We start from the raw sequence: 23,019 nt of genomic DNA on the forward strand, positions 1-23,019 counted from the left end.
CAGCTTCACTAAAAAATCCTACCCAACTGTCTCATCACAATTTTATGCATTTTTGCTACTGAGCAAGGCAAAATTCAAATGATCAATCAATTCACTATTTACTTGCAGATTAGCTATGTTTGCAGTGAAGATAATGAGCTACACTCCTTCTTCCCCTTGCCATCCATATGCTAGAAGCCTGAACCCTGACTTGAGAGGTTTTCAGGTTGCATTGCCAGGGAGATTGCACTGACTGGCTTTTTTCCTCTCCACACTTTTCAAATACTTGCTTTACAACATCTTTTGACAAGAGTATTGGTTCTGCAATAGACAGATATGCAAGTATGAGGTAGGGAAAAAGACAAGAAAGAACTTTTATTCAGGGTGTTATAAATAACACTTATCAACAGTAGCAGTAAATATTAGAAATAGCATTTTGATAAGAGGAAGAAAACAATAGCAAGTAATAAATGTACCTGTTTAACAGCAGGCCCACTAGCTCTACAGACTGATACCTCCCTGTGTTAAGCACCATGCTGCCAGAACTGCCTACCAGCAAGTTCTATTTCCCAGGAAACACTTCCCAAGAGCCTGCTGGGATAAGCAGTAATAACCATCTCTCCAATCTCTCCTGTTACTTGGAGGAATTATTCCTCTCCCCTCTCTCTGAAGGTAGACTCATTTCCATCCTCTCTTCTCCACGTGTTCTCCAAATGTTAAATGCATATAACTTGCACATCCATAGGACTTGAAAGTCATTTAGCTGGCTCATATGAAGCAGAGTGCACATTTGTACAAAATAACAACAACAGATTATAGGTTATTAGAAGTTGAACTAAGAGGGAATGGATATTCACATAAATGGAGCAATATAAAGAAGGAAAAGACAAAGATGTCCTTTGGTCCTTTAAATGGTCCTTTGATAAACTCACTCGACTGAGATAATGCCTGAACCCTTCAGATGCCAGTCCAGCCCGAGTGGGTTGCTACTGCCCCCTGCATCACCTACATGTCCTAGCAATGGAGCACTGGGAGAAACTCTTCATGTAATGCCAGGATGGAGACTTCTTCAGACACAGGAATTCCTGAAACATTGCTGTATCCTGTTAGCATAAACGACCACAATACACAAATTTGTAGGAGTATGGAAAAAACCAGTTTTTAAAAGCACAATCTGCTTATTTTAGTAACACTACTTCCTTGAAACAGGTAAGTTGCATCATTTTTTATTAGTTATTTCATTTCATGCCCAAGAAAAAAGGGCCACAGTTCCATAAAAATTACTAGGAGGGTTCTCATTTTGAAAAATAAAAATACTTCATTTTTACTTGAATATGTAACACTACTTGCAAGTCTGAGCTTTTTCCCGTATTTTAAAAACATGGTATCAAACCCAAGCCTGCAGAAAAAGTCATCAGGTATCATCTTGCATTTCAAGGGAAATGAGATGTTTGAGCTAACATCACGTGCAATACTTTAAATACATTCATGATTTACCATGAGCAGCATGATTTCTGACAGTTTAGCCACATGACATCTGTATGTGCCAAGCTGGGGAGAGGAATCATTGCCCACCTGCTTCTCCCAGTACAATTCCAGTCTGCATTTCATACTTACCCAGCTCACAAAAATTAAAGTGGAAGACTTGGAAAAGGTTGTGTAGCAACAATTAAGAAGGAAGCTTTGTTCTAAATCAACATAAGAACTTCTCTCCTAATCCAGAATATGAAAACTGTTTTGACATGGACCATAGTTTTAATTTCCCACTGCTGTTCATTACCTTCACACTATCCTGTAGAAGATAGGCCTGCTGCCACATAGATACAGAAGAGCTGGAAGCAAACTTCTGAGCTTTGCATTAAATGCAACATCTCTGATGAAAAAGAAAGAACAGTTCATAGAATTGTAATGCAAACAAAAATTTAATCTTTAAAGAAAACGTTCATGATACGGAAGGTCACAATACAAAGTTCTTAAACACAATATAACACAAACAAGTTGAAAAGTCTTTTTTGATTGGAAATTATTATTTATACAAAGACTACGTGCCAACAATATTATTGTACAAAGTCTGACAGTGGATTCATAAATTGATTCCCTGAAAATTCCGTTGTTTTGAAGAAATAGTGAATATTAAGGTAATGGCTGAAGTGAATTCAAGGAATTCAGAGTTACATTTGTTTCCATCCTCAATTCTAAGCACTTGGATTAGGTTTCATGGTACAAAAGGGACAGTAAAGGCACTGTGGTTTGAAAACAAGGCTAGATATCATAGCCTTTACATGTTCTGGCTTTTGTCTGGGTGTTTTTTAAACACCCAAACATGCAGCTAAAATAATCCAACCCTCCTGAGGGGCTGCAGAGTGAACAAATTAAAGTCTGCAAAAAATGTAACCCATTTAGCCTATAAAACAATATTATTATTAATTATACATGTGGGTCTCAAATCCTCTACCATTTTGGAGTACCTTTCTCCAAGTTATTTCTGTTAATTCACTCCTGACAAAATTAGTGTAGAATGCACATTTACGATAATTTTTCACCTTCATCAGTTTGGTTGATTATGGAAAAGGACTGATGCACTCCTAAAAAGTTGAAGCTATTAGCAAGTCAATTACTTGCTGATTTAACTTTATCAACACAGCTTTCTAATTTAGAAAAAAAGCTTTAAAGAGAATTCACATTTAATCTGATAAAAATTATTAGACGGCAAGCCTTAGGTGTCAAATTTTGGCATAGTGTGTTCTTTAATGTTAAGTCATGAAGTCCAGACAGGCCTATTGCAATTATTAACACAAGTCTTGCCAAAGGGGTGTAAGTCAATGCATTATGGTTTAATCACATGTACCACAACTAGCTCTGTTGATGAACCATGTCAATTCCTATGGGACTGTTATACAACTCAAAATGAGTTAACAGAGTTTGGAGGAGTTACATATGGACATTATGAAACACTGTTCAAGCAGCACTGGTCTGCACATAAACACAACTAACTAGTTTAAACTAAACATTTCTAGAACTACATAGAAAGCAATTTGTTTTACCACACTTTGGTTCCCTGAGAAGAAAAGTGCTCCAACTACAAAGGTCTTTGGAATGCCATCAGCACAGTGGATAAACATGCACCTCTTGCACTGCTCCTGCAAAGACATCTACTTTCATGTTGATAAGAGTTGTTTGGGCATTTTCATTCAAGATAACATTACACTCCAAAAAACTGACAGTGGAATGGGAGCAAGAGATGACTAAAAGTAGTCTAGTACTAAAACTAGTTTAATCTGTGATGATTTGTTATTACAAATTGGAATGCAGTTTGTTAGCACACTTCTTGAACACAAAGTCATTACGGGCAGTTTACTTCAACTGCTTAACCCATAATTGAGATTAGTTTTTGAAAACTGTATTATGTTAAAGTTTTAAAATGTGTTTTTGGAAAGAATGCTAACCTCTTCTTTCCCCAGGGCCATAACTTATGTTTCTGGTGAACATGATAAACATATTGTGAATTAAGACTTCAAATATAATAAAACAGCGCACAGCAGAAGAATGAAGTCAGGAAACATTTTATTTCCATCCAGTTTTGCAAGTATTAAGGATGGCATAAGAGTTTTTCCCACCACTCTGATTTATGAAATTATTACATCCCTAGAAGAGGCAAAGCTTATAACGCTTCCTGTCTTTTCCTCCCAAATGCTTGTAAGCTGTGTGAATATTTAGTTTGTTTTATTTGTCTCTTTCTGTCCCTATCTAATACAAACCTCAAACCTCCTTCATCCTCTCCCCAATAACTGGGTGTGGAGAAGCTGCACTGAGGCAGTCAGTAATGAGAAGTTATAAAAATATTAATCAGCAACATACACTACACTAACACCTGGGATGCTCACAACATACAGAAGACAACTTTGCAACTATTCTGTTTGCCATCATGGTTTCTGCAGATCAGTAATGTAAGACTGGTTCTCTAGGACATGCGCACAACAGTTACTTCAGATTCTTCTGATTCCTCCCAATTTCTAGGCAACATTTAATTTTGTATTTACTATTTTTAAGACAAAATGCTGAAACCAGTTCTAGGTATTTAATAGCAAGATTCAAATGGCATCTCCCACAATTATAGAATTAATGCTTAGTACTCGTCAAAAGCTTTTAAAAATTAAGTTATGTTGAAAAATTACTTTCCGTATACCCCATGCAATTAAACTGCTCAAATAGTTTAAACTCTTAATTTAATACATCCTAAGTTAGAGAAGAGTTCATATTTAGAAACTAATTCAAGACAGTTCTTAGACCTCATATGGCAGGAATAAAACTATTTTAAATCATTGCTATCAACAGAAAAAAATTCTCATAGGAAAAAAGTATATACACTCTCACTATAGCCAGACAATCATCTCTTCTTTTTCAATACTACCATCAACATTTAGCTGAATTATTTCAATCAGTAGAAACTAACCAACAATTCATGTTCCAAAATTCAAACATGTTTACTTGTAAAAGGCTGCATCTTTTGTTTGAATCTGAATAAATTTTTCTTTTCCAATCAACAATACAATCAACTTAGTTCAATGCATTTAAGACTGATTTGTAAATTGCTCTCTCTCCTTCACTCCTCTCTATCCATACAGATCTTTAGAGAGATATTAAGCAAGACCTGTAGAGTGCAACAATGCAGAGTTTCATTTTAAACTTAGGACTTATCTGGGCATGCCTGCAAACGCTCTCTGACACGAGGTGGAAGTGTTTTTAACAACCTTTCTTCTACAATTAGATTATTTCGCTTTAAGAGCTGACATTCTTCCAGTTCAGCAGGAAGTGATTCAAGATAGTTCCCAATGAGCTCTAAGTGAACAAGATTCAGTAGCTGACCCACAAAAGGGGACAAATTCATCAGACTGTTATTTCCCAGAAGAAGAAACTGCAGCTTTTTGCACTGAAATAATCCATCAGGCAGCATTTCAATCTAGAAAAAGAAAAGAACAGAAATAAAATACATTAGAAGGTGTTAGCCTATGTGCAGCTGCATGTTTTGACTTTTCCCCTTTTTATTTTAGGGTGAAATACCCTCCTAGTTTGTGAAAGGAAAAGGAAGACTGTAATTCCTCTATCATTATGTGATCAAGTGCTTGAGAGCACTACAATGGTTTTATTATCCCTGTTTTCTTACAAAGCTGCTTAGCTCCTGGCACAAGCAAGCCTGCAAGGGGGAGCACATCCATGTATGCATGCAGAACTGCACACAGACACGTGCAGGTGGCAGGGCAGAGGAAGAGCCTTCTATTCCAAAGAATCACTTGATGAAGAACAAGCACAGACTGTGGAGAGGTATTAGCAGCTCTTGTGTTGTGAAACCTGTACAAGCAGTTATCTGGGCAGTGAAGTTGTCCTGGCCCACTCTACTGACACGTAACATCCAAAACCAGCTTCAACAATGCAAACAATTACAAACCTCAGAAGAATTCACAAGCCTGAGCTCCACACTAACAAGCCAGGCAGTTAAGCACTGATTGTGAGGTTACCAACCACAATTATTTCTCTCTTCCCAGTCATACACCTGAGATGCTCATCAACCAGCTGCTCATTCACTTTAGCTTTCAGCTTGATGTTTTAAGGTAAACATTAAACACTGTTCACTTCCACTAAAATACTTCATAGGATTGACAACTGCAGGGCAAGGGAAGATCTGTTTCTGCAGCCATGCTAACCTATACCATCTCTGGGTCAAAGCCCTTAAGCAGCTACAAACCAGGACAGTACTTATTTAGTATTATGTGAGCTTTGCTGATACCAAAGCTTTAGTAATTAAACAAGCACCACCCCTTTTTTCTGGATTTACTTTAATCATGAACACCACAAAAGCTAGAGGTTGTTCCAGAAGAAATAGCAGCTTAAGTCTGTTTTTTGGTTTTGAGTATTAATTCAAAGTTCTACTTACATGGTTTTTTGTCAAAGCCAAGTACTGCAGGTTGGTCAGATAACCGATTTCTTCAGGGATGGAGGTTAGCTTATTATAGCTAAGATCCAAATAGTGTAACTTTCTGCAAAGAAATAGCTGCAATGGAACATTCTTAATATTATTATAATTTAGATACAACTGTTCCAGGTTTGATAATGCACCAATCTGCACTGGGACATACGAAATACTGTTGTGCCACAATTTTAAGCAAGAAAGATTCTTAAGATGTTGGAAACTAATTATTTCTTCCACTGTTCTGAGATTATTTTCTTTTAAGTCAATTTCATGCAAATTGTTTAGGGTAAAAATGGAATGGGGAATGCGCTCTAAATCACAGCAGATTAGTTCCAGGGTTCTCAGGTTTACCAGCTTCTTCAGGTTATTTAGCACTATCAGTTTATTTCCCTCATTGTTTATAGACAAATGTTGTAAAGAAGGCAGAAGATCTGTGATCACTTGAGGTAAACGGGAAAGGTTGTTTTTTAAGTGAATTGATCTCAGATTTTTTAGCCCCTGAAAGCCATCATTGTATATGGAGTTGTGATGATCTAGCATGAAATATCCTGTTAAACACAATTCTTGTAGGTTTTTTAGATGAAAGACCCAAAATGGAATTCTTCCCATCTCACTAGACTTCAAACGCAAGGTTTTCAGATTTTCTTCTAAGAAGTTGACTGCTGGATAATCCATTGTTAGTGATGAATGATAAACATTGAGTTCTTTGAGATTGACAAGCTGGGTCACAGCTGAAGGAAGTTTGGCTTCAGGAATAAGTTCCAGGCTTAGAACTTCTATTTCTGTCAGTTCAAAGACACTGTCTGGAAGACCATTTAACATGAAAAGGTGAAGTTCAGTCTTGTCTTGGGAGTTTCTTACTAGTTTATTTTTCAGTTTTTCCACTGACCATTCATTGTTAAGATTTATCTGTTTGAGCTCATTTTCACTCAAATCAGACAGGAATATTGAGAATCGTTGGGAATAAAGAGGATCATACTGATCTGCCAAGTGAAGAATAAATGCAAAGTCATTCTTTACATCAGGTATGTCAGTGTAATTACTTTTCTCTCTCAACTTCTCAAAAGAGTATTGCTTAAGTGAACTTCTTAACATCCACCACAAACTGTAAGTACAAGTTAATCCATAGAAGATCACCAAAACAACATAAAATGAAGCCAAAACTTTAAAAATTTCTGCTAGTGAATAAACACACTGGTACCTTTTGTAGCCTGTAAAGGCTTGAACATTAACTACACAATCAATTTCAAGTGTAATAAATGATAAATAGTAGGGGACATAAGTTACTATTATGACAACTACAAAGACTTTCACTATAATCTGTTTCATATACACTGTGTATACCACATCCTTTTCTTCGGCATGTACTTTGAATTTCTTCACTTTTTCAAATATAGCTTTAGCTTGTTCCCCTTCTTTTTTGTCAAGAACACTGGAATTTTCTCTTCCAGTTGTTTCCAAGCCATGTTGTGAATATGGCAGGGACTGTCTGCTGGCCCCTATGTCTCCTGAACACTGAGGTGATGAAATTGCTGGTTTTGATTTGGCTGTTGGCAACTTCCTGGCAGACTGCTCAGCAACTGTTTCTGAGAGGGCACGCGTTGTCCAGGGAGAGTCGAAACACTTCTGAAGAACGGCTACAAAGTGCTCAAGCCTGGAACTTGTACTGGGATAGTAAAGCCAGAAATTACTGCAAGCTGCAAAAATGAAGGTATGCAAAAGCACTAGGTATGGAAAAAATTTGGCAAACCAGTGAAGCTGTCGCTCATAACACACTGCATCGATGTAGGAATACTGCTGCCGATGGAGATAATTCTGGATTTTAAGCGGGATGATTATCGGTGCTGTCGAGCTAGCTGACATGTTAAGGTTGGCTTTAACTAAATCCCAAGGCACAGCACAATGATTGTCAAATTCTAGCTTGCAAGGAAGACAACACAATACTCTGGTTTGAGTAAGCTGGAGAGCCCCAGCAAGCACAGCAACTAGCAGCATTATCATGGTGAGGTAATACCAGAAGACATCCCACCATGGTTTTAGTATGTGGTAGGATGACTGGGCATCTGCTAAGCATTTGAGTTCTGTTAGCGTGATCATGACTTTCACCTGTGAGAGAACAGCAGCTGGTAGAAGAAAAAAGAGAAGAAAAGACATTCTTAGAGAATTGTTTAAAAAAAACCTCACCATTAAATACTTGAGGTCTATTATTGTTATCACAGTTCTAAATATGTGTAACATGTGACCTGGACTCCAGAGCATAGCAAAAGGATCCAAGAACTTCTGGGACCCAACCCCATCCATCATCTCATGGATTTATTTTAAGGAAAGGTATGTGGGAGTGCAAAAACTTAGAGTGAAACTAGCCTGAGAGAAGGTATATTAAAACCAAACATTTGGTTACTGCTGCAGTAGAAGCCACAAACAGGTATAAGTCAAAGAAGTGGCTGATGTACTATTAGTAGTCCTTCACTATCATTATAAACTTACATAAGTGATTTTTTATTTATGAAGAATTCCAAAATCAGAGTGGTACATGAACACGATGGCTCTTGTAATTTAGAATCTTCTACCAGATTAAATAATTCTACCCAATTAAAAAGACACAAATTCCCAAAAAGCCCTTGTGTATTACATATTCTTATACATAATTCCTCATCTTCTCCCATCAAGAGAACTAAGCGTATTGGCAGAATTAAAATTAAGGTGGCACAATGTATTATTGTTCAATATTAATATATATATATATATATATATATGACACATTTAACTCCCAGAAGCATAAGTTTGATTCATACTTACTTTACTAATTAAAGAGAATAAAAAACACAGCACTGCTCAGTCAGGAGGTCTACACCTTTTAAAATTCCTTGGACATGCCATCTTTACATTTGTCTTCATTCTGGATGAAGAAAACATTGAATATACTTATTTAATGGCTTAATGTAAATAAAGAGCAAACATTTCTGCTTTCATTACAACTGCTGCCTCATTATGCCTCCATTAAGCTCTGCGTTGCTACAGCTACATGAAATGGAAAAGATGTATATATGTGATCATGCAGCAGGCAAAGTCAAAGTTTTGCAGTCACATCAACAGAAAAATCCCCAAACACCCAGGAAAACTGCCTACAGCTAAGCCCTATTTCAACAAGGAAGTTATTTTTTTTCCCCCAAATAACTATGAACCTGTTACTTAGGAAACTGACCCCTACCTGGCTACACTCTCCTTTCAGGCAGCTGTAGAGAATGATAAGTTCCCCTTGACTGATAAGTTCCTCCGTTTCTCCTGGATGAGCTCCTCCAGCTGCTCCTCACAGAATCTGTGCTCCAGACCCTTCCCCAGCTCCACTGACCTTCTCTGGGCTCACTCCAGCCCCTGAATCCCTTTCTTGTAGTCAGGGCCCCAGAACTGGACACAGCACTCGAGGCAGAACCTCTCCAGTGCTGAGCACAGGGAAGGGCCCTGGTCCCCCTGGCTGCACTGGTTTTGATACAGACCAGGATGCCATTGGCCTTCTGGGCCACCTAGCACACATTGGCTCTTGTTTATAATATATTGGTACTGTACATTTCAATTTTAAACAGAGCTGACAAACTGTTATAAAAGTCAAACAATAGCTGAACCCGATTCTTACTCCACATTCAAGTGGAAAAAATGACCAAAAATAAATTAACCCTTATTGCAATGACAAAGCTATCTATAATAGAATACAAAAACTTACCAGGCCCACCCAAGGGAAAGCAGCTGAAGAAGGACTGGATAGTTACAATACACTCCTGTAAGGAAAATAAATTGTCATAAGACTGTGAAATGTTTGGACTCCAAAAGCTGTGAGTATTAGAGCAGCAGCTCATTACTGCTTCCACAGCAGCAATTCAAAGAGCCAACATCTATGAGTAAAATATCTAAGGATCTACAAGATGCCAACCCCTTCAAAGTATCTACGTGTTCACTATCTGAAAGCTGCTTCTCCTGAAGTAGAAATAAAGTAATGACTTAGTCATTCTCCCCTTTCTAAGCACTAAAAGCCATTTAAGCTCAACAATTTTTACATTTACGTAAAGTTACAAGTTCTGCAGCTGAGATGCTACACAGCGGAAAAATAGCAATTTCTTTAATCACTCCAACTTCCAAAAGCACATTTCAAATGCCTTTAAAATGAGTTCTTTTGACATAATTCTTGTGTTGAATATAAATTTGTCAGTATAAAAGCATAAAGGGATACTAAACCCATTCAAACTAAGGCTTTCATTCTGCAAAGAATACCTGGATCACATCTTGACTCAAGCCAAACATGCTTGATTTGAATGTAAACAGAAGAAAATCAAAAACATTTTTTCCCTTCCAGCCTAAAATTTAAACTAGTCAATTCTTCTTGCTTGAAGTTTGTTATAAAAATGTTAATAAAAATATTATAAAAATGGAAGACTTGGGACCTCTGTTAAAGTTGTAAAGAACACACTAAGAGATTAATATATTGAATGATGCAACAAAGTAAGATCAAAAGGTAAAAATAACAAACTTTTAAAAAAGAAAAACACTTGAAAAGTCAGAATTTTCACTAAATTGGCTGAGAGTTTCACATAGTGTGAAAGGTCTAATGAGCATGAGGATGGGAGCAATTCTTTTCCTAACAAACGTATAAACCTCATCAGGGACTTGGGAAGATACTAATGTTTTAAGATGATTCATATAACTAAATGCTTACTTGAGTATTCTTGGGGAATAAGGCATACCTGCTCAAAACAAAGGACAAAATTAGGGAGTACAATAAAACAGTTAACACTCTTTGATAAAGCATTTTCCCTAAAATTTACAAAATTGAGAACAATTCTGTGAAAATCATACTGATATACTTAAGAGTATGCATCACTCAATACACCTTTTTCAACCAATGACATAATGCTAAAAAATAAAAAAGTGCTTTGTTTTTGTACAGACGGAGAACTCAATCTGCGGCTGACCCAGGTAACTTTGTGAGGTCTGTTTTTATAAACTGCTTTGTCACCTCTCTGCCTTGCAGAGACTATGCAGTATATACAATTGTAACATAAACATGTGAATTATTGATGATAATTTTGCTGAAGACATTTTTCTTTCAAATCCTATCTGTATGCCAAGAGTGGCTAACCAAATGGAATAATGCTGAACTGTAATGGATTTGATAAACCTCATCTCCAGCAGCTTTCAACCCATATCAAAGCCATAAAAGCTTTTCAAAGGTGGCCTAACTCAATTGGCAATCTTTCTTACAAGAAGAGAGAATGAAGCTTAGCCCCAGGCAAGATGATGACTTCAGGAGAGTTACTCCAGACCAATACAGAGACACAGGACAGAAAAATAAAGTAATAAAGATCACTAATATTGAGGTAATTTTTAGTTACTTCAAGACTTATTAAATCAGAACAACAGAAACATATCCAGAATGAATAAAAGGCTCTTGTTCTGAAAAATATTATCTGTAAGCATCAGACACCCACCACCACCCCCAGCTGCCAAAAGGATACTTAGTATTGCATTACTCCCTCATTTGGTCATTGCTCACAGAATTTTAGGCACATTTAGTCAGGGATGTCTTTGCAGCAAGGCAATTACCTTGCCTGTCCTCCCTAAAGGGTATTCAACTGGTGTTTCTGACATACTAATTTAATCAAAATAGATTTATACAACTAAAGCTTTATGCAACTACTTGACAGGTACTCCCATGGCCCCACTGTCTTGCTTTTCTTCCCTCCCTCTCAAAGAAACACAGCCACCAAGTTTCCAGGCAGTCTCTTTAGACTCTTGCACCTGCTCCTCAGCCTAGATAGGGAGATGCTGAAATACTAAGTAATGTATCTTGTTTAATCAATTTTCTATCAAAAATCATTCCTGAACTACAGAACCAACTTAGCTTCTAGCTAGTTTAAATACATCACTTTTTCTTCTCAAGTTTTGGATGGAAAATTAAGTTTGACAATGAACTAAAAATATTGGTTTTGCTTCATAGGCAGTTTTGAGACTCCCCTATGAGATTCCCAGCACCTGTTTATGGTTTCATATGCACAGCCTGAGTCTTGCAAATAAACCCTCATGAAAATTCCCAAAAGAACAAAAATAAACAAATTTTACACATACATACACTCATCACCCACACCAGATCTTTCCTGGCAAAACCTTCTCCTTTTATTGTCATGTTACTGCTCCCTGTCTCAAGTAGTCTGTAAACAGCAAACGGCGAGGTACTGCAAGAGTTCTGGTGCAAGTGACTCCATAAAGAATGATACTGCCATATTTACTTTAAGTATTTACATGACTGCCTCTCCCCTTTTTAAGCTGTGATTCTTTCAGAATCTGTACGTTGGTCACCCTGTGCATACAGAGATTCAGTTGCAGGACCTTTTTCATAGGGATTGTGGTTTTGAATCTGTATTTCATTGAATGCTGAATAACACAAACAAGATTAGAGAAAGCTTCTTTCCAGCTCCTTCTGAAGAAGATCACAGGTGACAATTAAACATGTATAAGTGATTATCCTTTTGTATTTAAAACAAATCCAAAGACATTCCCACACTCTACAATAAACAGTAAATTCCTCAAGCACTGGATTTTTAGCACTACATTAACATTATTCCAAGTTTGCCATATCAACCTCTTAAATAATCAAAGACCTAAAGTCCTTCCAAATACTCAGAAATTAAGCTACAGACAATCTCAACCATGTGTACCTGGACTGGCTAGAGGCCCTTGACTTTCTTAAACACTCCTGCTCTCAAGACAGCTGAACATAAGGGGCAAAACAGTAACAGCAAAATTTTACACTGCTTAAAAATCAGTATTTGCCCTCTGGAGAGGGCTTACGTGAATCTTTATAGCAAAGTAATTTCTTGGGAAAAGAATTGAATTGTAAACATAGTTTAAAATTTAGTGAGTTAGGCTACCCTTTACGAGCTTTACCCTCACTGCTACAGCTTCAAAGTTCATTGCACAGCCCATAAGTTGATAAAAAAATCTTAAGATCAAGCAACTACTACCTCACTGTACCTCTATCCTATCTTCATGAAGCTGAAAAAACCAAGAGTAGAACATGCCAAGTATATCTCAGCTTCCTGAACTACCTAAAAGCTGGAACATTCCCAGGTTCAACACAAAAGGACTTAGGTAGAAAAAAAAAAAGCAACCTAAAGGCAGTTTCGCTCTTCTTTCTTTCTCTGGTACACTTAATGTAAGAAAAGTCTTAGACAAATACTCTAAAGTTGCAGTCCAATCTAAATTGAAAATATGCTTTACTCCAATTTGGTTAGCTTTACAAGCACAAGACTTTCCTGAAATCTGACAGTGCAGGACTAGATACATTACATTGTGCATTTCCTTCCTATGCCTGCAGCCTCCAAAAAAGACCAGTCTTCCTTGAGCCATATTAACTTCTCATTAAATATCACTGATATCCACCTATTGAGCCTTTTCTCTATTCCAGGAAGGCCAGTCAAGAGATAAACTTTGGTTGTAAAATCTGTCACTGTTCAAACACTCACTAGGGAGAAGGACCACATTCAAACATTCCAGTTGCCTAAAATGACAAACCTGTGGGCCTTCACAGATCAGGACCACATCAGTTAGCTCTGCCCAAGGGCATGAAGGTACTGGAGCTGAACTCTCACAAGAAGATGGGAGGGTAAAAACAAGTCCACTGTTTTGAAGATTAAACTCTGTAATGAAGCTGCATTGTAAGATTTGCATTTAAAAGTTGTGTTAAGTGTGCTTTTTATTTCATTCAAGTCTAGCCCATAGAGGAATTTCAAACACAATTTCACATTCAGATATAAATATTTTTACTAGTAAAAGCACTTTCTCCAGCCCTCTCCTCAAATTAAGGATTGTGTTCTATCTGAAATAGGTCACAACCTATGCTCCTAGAAAGTGAGAAAAAGATTCAGTTTAAACCCAAGTTTAGAACCAGAGATAGGTGAGACAATCAGTTTACAGAAAAACCCTACAAAATAAAATGTAGAAAAATTGGTAAGTAGGTACAAACCTAAGTTTCTGAAAAAGTGTGTTACAGTTAGATAGATAAGACTTCTAATGGTAAAAAAACACAGTAAAATGAAAGGTGGACCAGCTTTGCTTTCATGTAATTGCATCAACATTACCAATCTCTTTGAGAACAAGCTGTCTGCTTGTCCAGAGCCTATAACTCCATTTGTAGCCATGGTGCTTTCTGAGATCCCTAATGAACCAAGCAGGATCTGGACTCAGAATCAAATCTGAGCATTTCTAGTAAGCAATGTTTTTTACAGCTTTACTGTCTCAGTACTATTTTTAAACTCTGAGATGCATTTTTAAAATATACAAATTAAGGTTATAACTTAAAACTTGAGACATATCAGCCTCTAAAATACTGACTACAAGAAATAGCAATGCAAGCATCTGTTCAGAAGAGTGCTTTATCTTGATCATACAATAGATACTTACCTAGTAACATCCCAATATTTAATTAATAACTTATATAATTTGTGGTCATTGGAAACTCTAGCATTCTTGTTTGCTTCGTTAATTTACCTTTCTCCAAGCAGCTGTATATTGCACATAGTCCACTTTGAAGAGGAAATTATTGGATGAATGTGGCAGCAATGATGTAGCTCTCAGAGCAGCAAAGGCTGTCCTTCACTAATACCCAAAAAAATACTTGCAGCAACAAAGGGCACCATCCCTGTACAAACCTAATCTGGATGTCTAAAGAGCTTTATCATCTCAGAAAAAGGCAACAAAACCAGACCCAGCACTGCAAGACTAAGAATGCTCAAAGGAAAGGTGACTTAAGAAATCAGACTAAAGGAAGGGGCTTTCTAGCATAAGGGAAAGAAGGAGAATATAGTGGGGATGGAAAGAAGGGGAGAGAATTGTATTGGAAATGTATCTGCCTTCTTAGGACAGCAGCACATAGTCCATAAGGGCTCAGCTAATGTTAATTTAAACCACAGGAGACAGCTCTCTCCAGGCATGCCATGCTGTCAAGCATTCCAGCCCAAATGTGTCAAGGAAGATACCAGGAAATTGGCACAGATCACACTCTCAAGTGATATCTAGAAGAACAGGCAAAGGCCTCCTTTGTCCTTCCCCCATCTCCCAGTTAGGTTTTAAAGTCAGTAACTCAGTTGTAAAGACACTACAGTCTTTACTTCCAAGTTCCAAAGAAATCCTGGAGCAAGTTTGGAACATTAAATATTAAGAGTCTCCTTAGTGCTTCACCTGTTCTTTCCTAAACAAGCATGATGACACCAAAAGCAACCTCATTAGTCCCAGCCTAGGTCTTTTCGCTGCACATTTGGTAGCTCTCCCAGAAACCATCTTACACAACAGTACATGAAGTCCTTCATCCCAGTACTAACACAGAATCAGACACCTTCCAACTGCATGAAATAAGACGTTTCAAGCTTGCTTATTGTACCTTTTTATTCTTGTAACCATGTTTTTGGGTCTTTCTCATGCTAGGAAATATGACTACATAACCATAAGACAATGGTATCAGCAGTATCCCTCCAGCATTCTGAATGAGCATCAATAGTACCTATTTTATTTTGCATACCAAGATAAGTATTACAATAGAAAATTAATTTTTATCCCTTCAGTTTCTGTAAGTCAGAGATATGATGTCAATTAATTGTGCTGCCATGCTCAGGACATCAGAAAGCAAAGCAGAGAGAACACTAGAGAATATTCACAACTTAAATAATATTAGCTTTTTCTACAAGCAGATTCTTTACTTATAGTATAGCTTATTATCTTCAGTCTTCAAGAGCAGTAACAGTACAAAGGACCCAGCAGCATAATACAGTTAGAATTATATAACAAGAGACACTCTTTCCTTGGGAAAGGGCAAGGAATTGCACATACACCATCTTTCCATTTTCAGTGTCCTTCTCAATAAAATCATAAATGGCCAAAGACATTTGAAACAGCCAAGACAACTTCATTAGCCTTACTGGAAACCAGTCTGAAATAAGAGAATAGTCTCAGAAGGAAGAACTTAGGAATATGTCCACAAACCTGAACCAACTCTGAATTAATTTCTCAAGCACCACCAAGAGTGCTGCTGTCATAGCGGAATAAAGTACACTGACTACAAATCATGCTTAACAAGTCAGGTAAGCACTTGGGTCAATTTTGTCATCCACAAGATAACATGTTGCTATAACTAGGCTATCAACATCATTTGTAACATGGCAATGTAATATCATATGTACTCAGGTATTAACTAAAGCAGGTTCATATTCTGATTTGCTTCTTCTAAATAAAGGAACAGGGAATTCAACCACACTGCATTTAGACAACAATGGAAGGTGCCAACATTTTTCACACCACCTCTGCAGAGAGCAGAATAATGAAATCCAGTGGTTATTGTTATTCAGGACCTCCATTCTATATGAATTTCCTAGCTCAAACATTGCTGTCCAAAACAATACCCATACCTAACCTAGTTAATAATTTACTTCTGACAGCTGAATCGCTTCATGCAAGTAATTTCATTTCTTTCCAACTCAAACGTCTCAACTGCAAAATTATGGTTACATTTCTGCTATTCTCAAAAATTATTTAAATGAGGAATATTATACACTAATAATTTCTGACTAGCTGTTTAGCTGTTTTGGATTGTGCTAAGCTTCTCTTTGGTTCTGAGAACTGGAAATACATGCTATTCCTTTTCGTAATAGTGGTCAAACAGTTATCACCTTTGTCTGATCTCAGAAATATTAATTTGTATTTGCAGTCCTCATTCTACCTAGAATAATTCTGATGTTTCTAAAATATGAACAGTTATCTAGTACAATAACTTAAAATTTGAACATCTGGATGAAAAAAGGATACCAAAGTTTTTTCAACATTTATAGACTGCTAAGACCAAGCAGCATTCTCTCAGGACAGCAGATGTGAGAATGGAAACAGCAACTGAGGTCACAAAAAATAGATACCAAATGTATTCTGTCTCTGCAAGATAATTATTACCATGTACAAATATAGCCACAAGATTGGTCAAAAAATGGTCTTTTAGTTTTAATTTTTCCTGATGCTGCGTAAGATTAATGGAGAACTTTCTAGAAGGGAATATTATTACTTCCACAGACAAGAACTTAATTGCATCTAGGAAAATATAATTATCAGGGCAGCAATACAGAAACACATTTCACTCTATTAGTTCTGACATCAGAAAGCTGATTTGGATTTTCAGTAGTGGCTCATATCTCCTTTTAGAAGCAGCAGGTTTTCATCTTGTTTAACTGGAAAGACAGTTACTCATGAATGCCAGCCTGACAAACTGAAACACTCGATTCTAGATGTTTGGTCTAAACAGCTAAAATAGAATAATGAGAACAGATAAATTTCCAATTAATATCTGATGCAAACTCACTCTTTTTGTATGCCAGCTCTTCTGAAACCCATCTTATTATCTTTTTAAAGAATATCCCCACCCCAAAGTAAGAAAAAGAAAAACTTGGGACTAGAGTCAAATACAAGCCTGCTTGAAATGGAAATTGAACAGGCTTTATCAATCCTCCGGCAGTGTGCAATGTGGCTGTACAACCCCCTCAGCCTCTTAAGTATCTTCCTATTCATATTACTCTGCATTATGAATTTACTAATTGGACAAAGCAACCAGCTACATCATCTCTTCTTTTAATAAAATGAATGGACTGAAAGACAAATTTCACACTGCACACCGTGTGTGGTAGTGTGTGTACAAATGGCATGCCTAAACATAACTGCACAGTTCAGAGCTGCACATATGCACGGGATCAGGAGAGCTGAAAGCCACGTTGTACCTATCAGAAACATCTCCTAGCTGAAAGCCACGTTGTACCTATCAGAAACATCTCCTAGAACAATGCTAAGTTTCAGAACCACAAACAAGTGATCAGACTTGAATTCTACAGTAAATCCACAGTAATCCTGCTTTGTTTCCTGAGCAAACACAAAGCTAGTTCAGGACCTGTGTTCGCGCGTTGTACTTCCATCAAACCCAAGTGTGCTGTGCGAGTCTCCAACTGTGCAAAATTTCCTTTTTTGAGCAGGCTGTCTGAAGAGACCCAACAGCTGGTAAGGTTTTTCAGATAGCAATATTAATCAGAAGCACACTTTGGTAGGTAGCCAAGTTTAAGAACTACAAAAACAAGAGTCAAGGTTTTATCATCACCTGAATCAATTAAGAACTTTAAAGTAAAGTTCTAGCCCCATAATAATAATTTGAAGTAAAGCAGACACTGCTTTTAACTCCTCTTTGGTAAAGCACTTGAGAATTGACATATCCCATCTCACTTCAATTAAGCAATAATTTTCCCAACTTTGTAGTCAGTGTCACTGCAAAGTTAGTATTTAAACAATGTTAATGTTTAAAAAAAAGTATTTACTTGGAAAAGGCACTGGAAAAGCAACAATCTGTTTCACACTTGAATTGGCATAGGTTGGAAATTAAAGTTTATCTTGTGAATAATTTAAACACAGGCTAGAAACAAACAGTTTTTAGTTAAAAATTTTCAAATTCCCTCTCTTCTTCAAATATTTTGGGTTACATAACAAATGCACACTAAGATTTTGCTTTCATTCAGAAAGAAAAATTAGTTCAAAGGACTAATAATTCAGCATTAAAATCACAATATGCTTCCATTAAATTTCTGTGCAGCAGATCCTCATATTTGGATGCAAATGATTTTTTTAGCTACCAGAAAGTAGCTAAATAAATATTTCACAAACTGAACTTGTCACAGAATACTGGTATTTTCCCCAGAAAACCAATGCAATAATGTCTGGGAAATAAGGGGTTACATTTTCTGCAACTGAAATAAGAGCTCTAAAAATCAATGTCACTTTAATTAAGCCTGAGCAAACTACATGGCCGTGGTTTTGTAGCTGTTGCGTCACAAAACTGAAACTTTGCTAACTAAAATCACAATTCAAACTACTATCTCACAAAGAAACAAAGTGTTTGTAACAATGTCTAAATTCTACTCACAATTAGTAGCAACCAGATTATGTTACTACCATATTCTTATTGGTATCACTGGACCCCTTACCAGCATTTCAATCTTTTTAGTTTCTCAGAGTCAACTAAATTGTCAATTTCAGAATAAGAAGTTGCATTCCAGTTTACAGCATCCAAACGTACTTGGAGGCTGAGCCCTTACAATGGAAATGCGGTCATATAATTTATTTCAGTGTGTGCAAATGTATTATTTTGAAATGGAGCAACACCAGTGACAATTAAATTGAAAAAGTCAATTACAAGTTCTCCACAGTTCCCTTCTGATTGTTGAAAGACCCTAGAATCCTTGTGGGTGTACATCAGAAGAGTGTGTCAGCACTGTCCCTTGAACTCTGCATTTATAACAGCTTTACTGAGAGCTGCATCATCTGCCTTCCTCCCAAAGTACTACAGCACTACAAAGCACAGCCTTATCATATGGGTAAATTTAAATCAAATAGCTGGGGAAACCAATCATAAGTATTATGACCCTTTAGTTCAACAGTGAATTACAATTTGATTTCAACAAGCTAAAAATTAAATCCAGAACTCATTTGTAGCAGACTAACAACTCTTGGGGCACATAATCCCCAAACCCAAGCAGAAGTACAATAAACTGAAGCCCACTCACCAAGTCTGGTAAAACTCTAACTGGAATTATATAACCTATATCACTTAAACATTAAAGACATCATATGTAAACTCTAGAATATTAATTCCACTTCACATTTCTCAACCTTCTACATGGCTACCCATGATATCTGAACCAAACAGCTTCATGACCACAGCACAGACTGCTAACTTATCTTTAAAAAGAACAACTGCAAAAGCAACTGGCAGAATCCCACTATTTACAAGACAACAGCTGAACAGCTGTTATAAGGATGCCTAAGGATAAATACAGCCCACAGGTTAGTGCTAAGAATACAGAGAGCAGCGTGAAACACTTAGATAGGCAGCACAGAGACCCATAAAAACCACACCTTATCCCCTTAGTCACATGAAACATCCATTTCCAATCCTAGCAGAGTAAAGCTTTATGGCTTTGGCAGGAGGTGTTGTTAGCTGAAGTAGTGTTTTAGTGCCACAGCCTCTTTTGCTACCTGTAGCACATCAGGCAGAGCAGGCACAGCAGCAGCTAAAGACAAACAAGATTTCCCCCTCCATCCCCCTTAGAAAAATACTTCTTTGACAGTAACACACTGCTCTACAAGGTTCATTTTGCAAAGCTGGAATACAGATGGATGTTTCTTTAGCACTATTGGTCCCTTTCTAAAAATTATTCTACATTGTTTCATTAACTTCAAACAACAGCTGTATTGGTAACTTGCAATAAACAAAAGGCAGTCTTCTCCCCATAAAAATCATGTTTTCCTGAAAGAGGAAACAAATAAAAGCCAGACCAGTAACCCCCTTCTCTCAAAAGTGTAAGGGAACTAGCAAGTTAATATTGCACAATTTCTAAAAGTTACATGAACCCTACTGAAGTTATAAGTCAATTGCATTATGTGAATGCAAAAATATATATTAATATAAAACTCTCCAATAAACATTTGTTATCTGGCTACAACAGAATGCTTCAAACACTCAAGAAAACTCTTAAAAATCCCCCTGTATCATATATTAACTACTGGTTCTCTGCCATAATCATTCTCATTTCCACTCTCTTTTCATTTCATGCCCTTTGCACTGTTCAGGGCCACAGATACTGAAGGAAAGTTACCTCTTCTATTCCTCACGCTGTCATCTGAGCTACATGGATTCTGAAGAAAACATGTACAGTACAGATGGATGATATTTAATAAATTCTACAAGTACTGTAAGATATCACTGACAACCTCATGGGCTTTCCTTCATCACTCTCTTGAAGTTAAACAAGACAGATCAGTAAGGCCTAATCTGCTGCCCTCCCTGCTAGGAAGGTACTTAAGAAAAAATTCCAAGACACCTGAAACAATTGATGTCTTACCTTACCCTTTCAGCAAACAAAGAAAGCTGAGAGTCAGCAGAAGATACAGCATGAATACTTGAAACCATAATAAACCTAGCTTGTTCAATGACTACCTCACAGGTATAGTTTTAAATGACCACACTAGGGGCCAATTCAAACACAGCTTACCTTATCAGCATAATTAATTACATACTTAATATAAAATTAAGCTTTAGAGAAGTCTGCTTTAATCACTCCTACATAACTGGTCAACTGCAGCATTCACTACGGCCAGATTCTGACCCAAAGCCAGGAAGCTGCCCCAGTTTCCCTGAGAAGACGGGCACAAAGTCAGCCTGGCGCCACTTGCACAACTCAGCCAGGGCGCAAAGCGAGGCTGCCACGCAAGGGGCTGCTGCAAGATCCCTGACTAGCTGGGACGAGAAACGCATTGGCCAGGCAGGAGAAAGGAAGGCAACGACAAATAGGACGGTTCTTGTTCGACACGCAGAACTGTCAGGCCTCGGCACTGAGTTAACTGTTTTCTTGCTTGCGGGGAGGCTGGGACTTGGCTCCCGCCTGGCCCTTGCCCGAGGGCAGGTGCCGCCCGCACTCCCGGGGCCGAAGGGTGGCAGCTGCCGCCCGGCCGGGCGAGCCCGGGGCGGAGGAGAGCGGCCCCAGGCGACCTGTAGCGCCCGGGTCACTCGAGGACACGCAGATATCGGTTACGCAAACCACAGAGCGGTTTTCGCCCAGCTCCGCCCGCGGGCCCTGGGGCTGCCAAAGACCCGCTCGGCGCCCCGAGCCCGGTCCCTCACTGCCTCGGCGGGCCCGCGGAGCCACGGCAGGTGAGCGGCCCCGCTGCCGGGCGCCGCCGAGGGACGGGGCGGCCGCCGCGCAGGCTCACCGGGCCATCCGACGAGCGGCGCCGGGCACCCCGCGGGATGGCAGCGCCCTCCCGGTCAGCTGGCGGAGGGGCAACCCCGGGAAAACCTGGGACTGCGAGAGCTGCCCTCGGAAAGCCCCGCTCCGCGCCGCTCCCCTCCTTCCGCCCGTGCCTCCCTCACAGGCCGGGCCCGCGGCGCACCTGTCAGCGGGGGCCGCCCCTCCCTTACCTGCCCCTGCCGCCCCCGGCCCGCCCGCGCAGCGGCGCTGGGTCCGCGCGCTCCGTCCGCGCGGCAGCCGGCGGCGCAGCGCGAGGCACCGGCTCCAACCGGCGCGTCTGGGGCGGGCCCCGCCGCTGTCACGTTACCGCCCGCGCAGCCAATGGGGCGCGGCCGGCGGCGCCGCTGACGGGCCGGGGCGGGGGAGCTGCGGCGGACAAAAGCGCCGCGCTCGGCCCTGGCCCGCTCCTGCCGCTTACCTGCGGAGCCGCCTGGCCGCCCCTGCCGGCGGAGCGGGGAGCTCCCGGCCGCCTCGGAGCCCCTCGGTGCGGCACTGCGGCCGTGCTGGCCGTGCTGGCCCGCAGGCAGCAAATTCCCCTCTGCGTGCTGGTGTTTAAATAACCCGAGCCGTTGGAAGAGGTGGAGGAAGTGAGAAAGCCATTGTCGCCGGTCGTTAGCAAATAAAAATAGACACGGTGACACTCGCGAAATGCAATTTAATCCCACCAGAGGCTTCGGCTGGGCCGGGGTGCGGATCCCGGAGCGGCCCCGACCCCCGCTGGGGACGGGCGGAAGGAGCGGGGCCGTGGATGCCGGGGAGCGGTACCGGGGATGCCGGGGAGCGGTACCGCGCGGGTCCGTTCGGGATGAGCTCCCGGCCCAGCCGCGGCCCCGCCGCTGCGAATGTCCTGCTGCACCGGGGGTCTCCTTCCGGGGCCAGGGACACCCAACGCCGGCCACCCTTTCTGACAGGAACAGTCAAAAGTCTGTGCGGCCGGACTCTCCTGTGGCTCTTAGTTCCACTAAAAGCCTGATACCGAAATTATAAAGTTCACAAATAAACACGACGTTTTTCAAAAGTCATGATTCATCTGGCTTTCCTACTGCACCTCCTCCAGTAGGCAGTGAAGCTCCCTTCTCCAGATGTCTGAAGAGGCCAGTTCTGCTGGGCAAAGGCATGAAAGCCTGAAGGAAAATTTTGATTCGTACCTAGATTTCTACAAAAATTGGGACAAATGGGCTCTGTTTCCTGCCTCTTAGTCGT

The 23,019-nt window shown here is 39.5% G+C and overlaps 1 protein-coding gene across 1 annotated transcript; it reads right to left on the reverse strand.

The window, feature by feature from the left end:
* Nucleotides 1-3,526: 3,526 nt before the first annotated feature.
* On the reverse strand, nt 3,527-22,054 carry LRRC8B (leucine rich repeat containing 8 VRAC subunit B). Its single transcript, XM_058030112.1, has 5 exons — nt 21,987-22,054; nt 9,669-9,723; nt 8,747-8,846; nt 5,912-8,070; nt 3,527-4,939 (listed from the first exon to the last, which is right to left on the reverse strand). Exons 4-5 carry the CDS (start codon nt 8,042-8,044, stop codon nt 4,667-4,669), a joined length of 2,406 nt encoding a protein of 801 aa, XP_057886095.1. The 5' UTR covers nt 8,045-8,070; nt 8,747-8,846; nt 9,669-9,723; nt 21,987-22,054; the 3' UTR covers nt 3,527-4,666.
* Nucleotides 22,055-23,019: the final 965 nt, after the last annotated feature.

The sequence above is a fragment of the Melospiza georgiana genome, chromosome 9 (assembly GCF_028018845.1).
Source record: "Melospiza georgiana isolate bMelGeo1 chromosome 9, bMelGeo1.pri, whole genome shotgun sequence".
Taxonomy (NCBI): Eukaryota; Metazoa; Chordata; class Aves; order Passeriformes; family Passerellidae; genus Melospiza; species Melospiza georgiana.

Bases quoted from the DNA above. Each gene is read 5' to 3' on its own strand.
- LRRC8B (XM_058030112.1), bottom strand. From the start codon at position 8,044: ATGATCACGCTAACAGAACTCAAATGCTTAGCAGATGCCCAGTCATCC. The intron at 4,940-5,911 runs GTAAGTAGAACT...TTCTTTTTCTAG, and splicing joins TGGCTTTGACAAAAAACCAT to ATTGAAATGCTGCCTGATGG.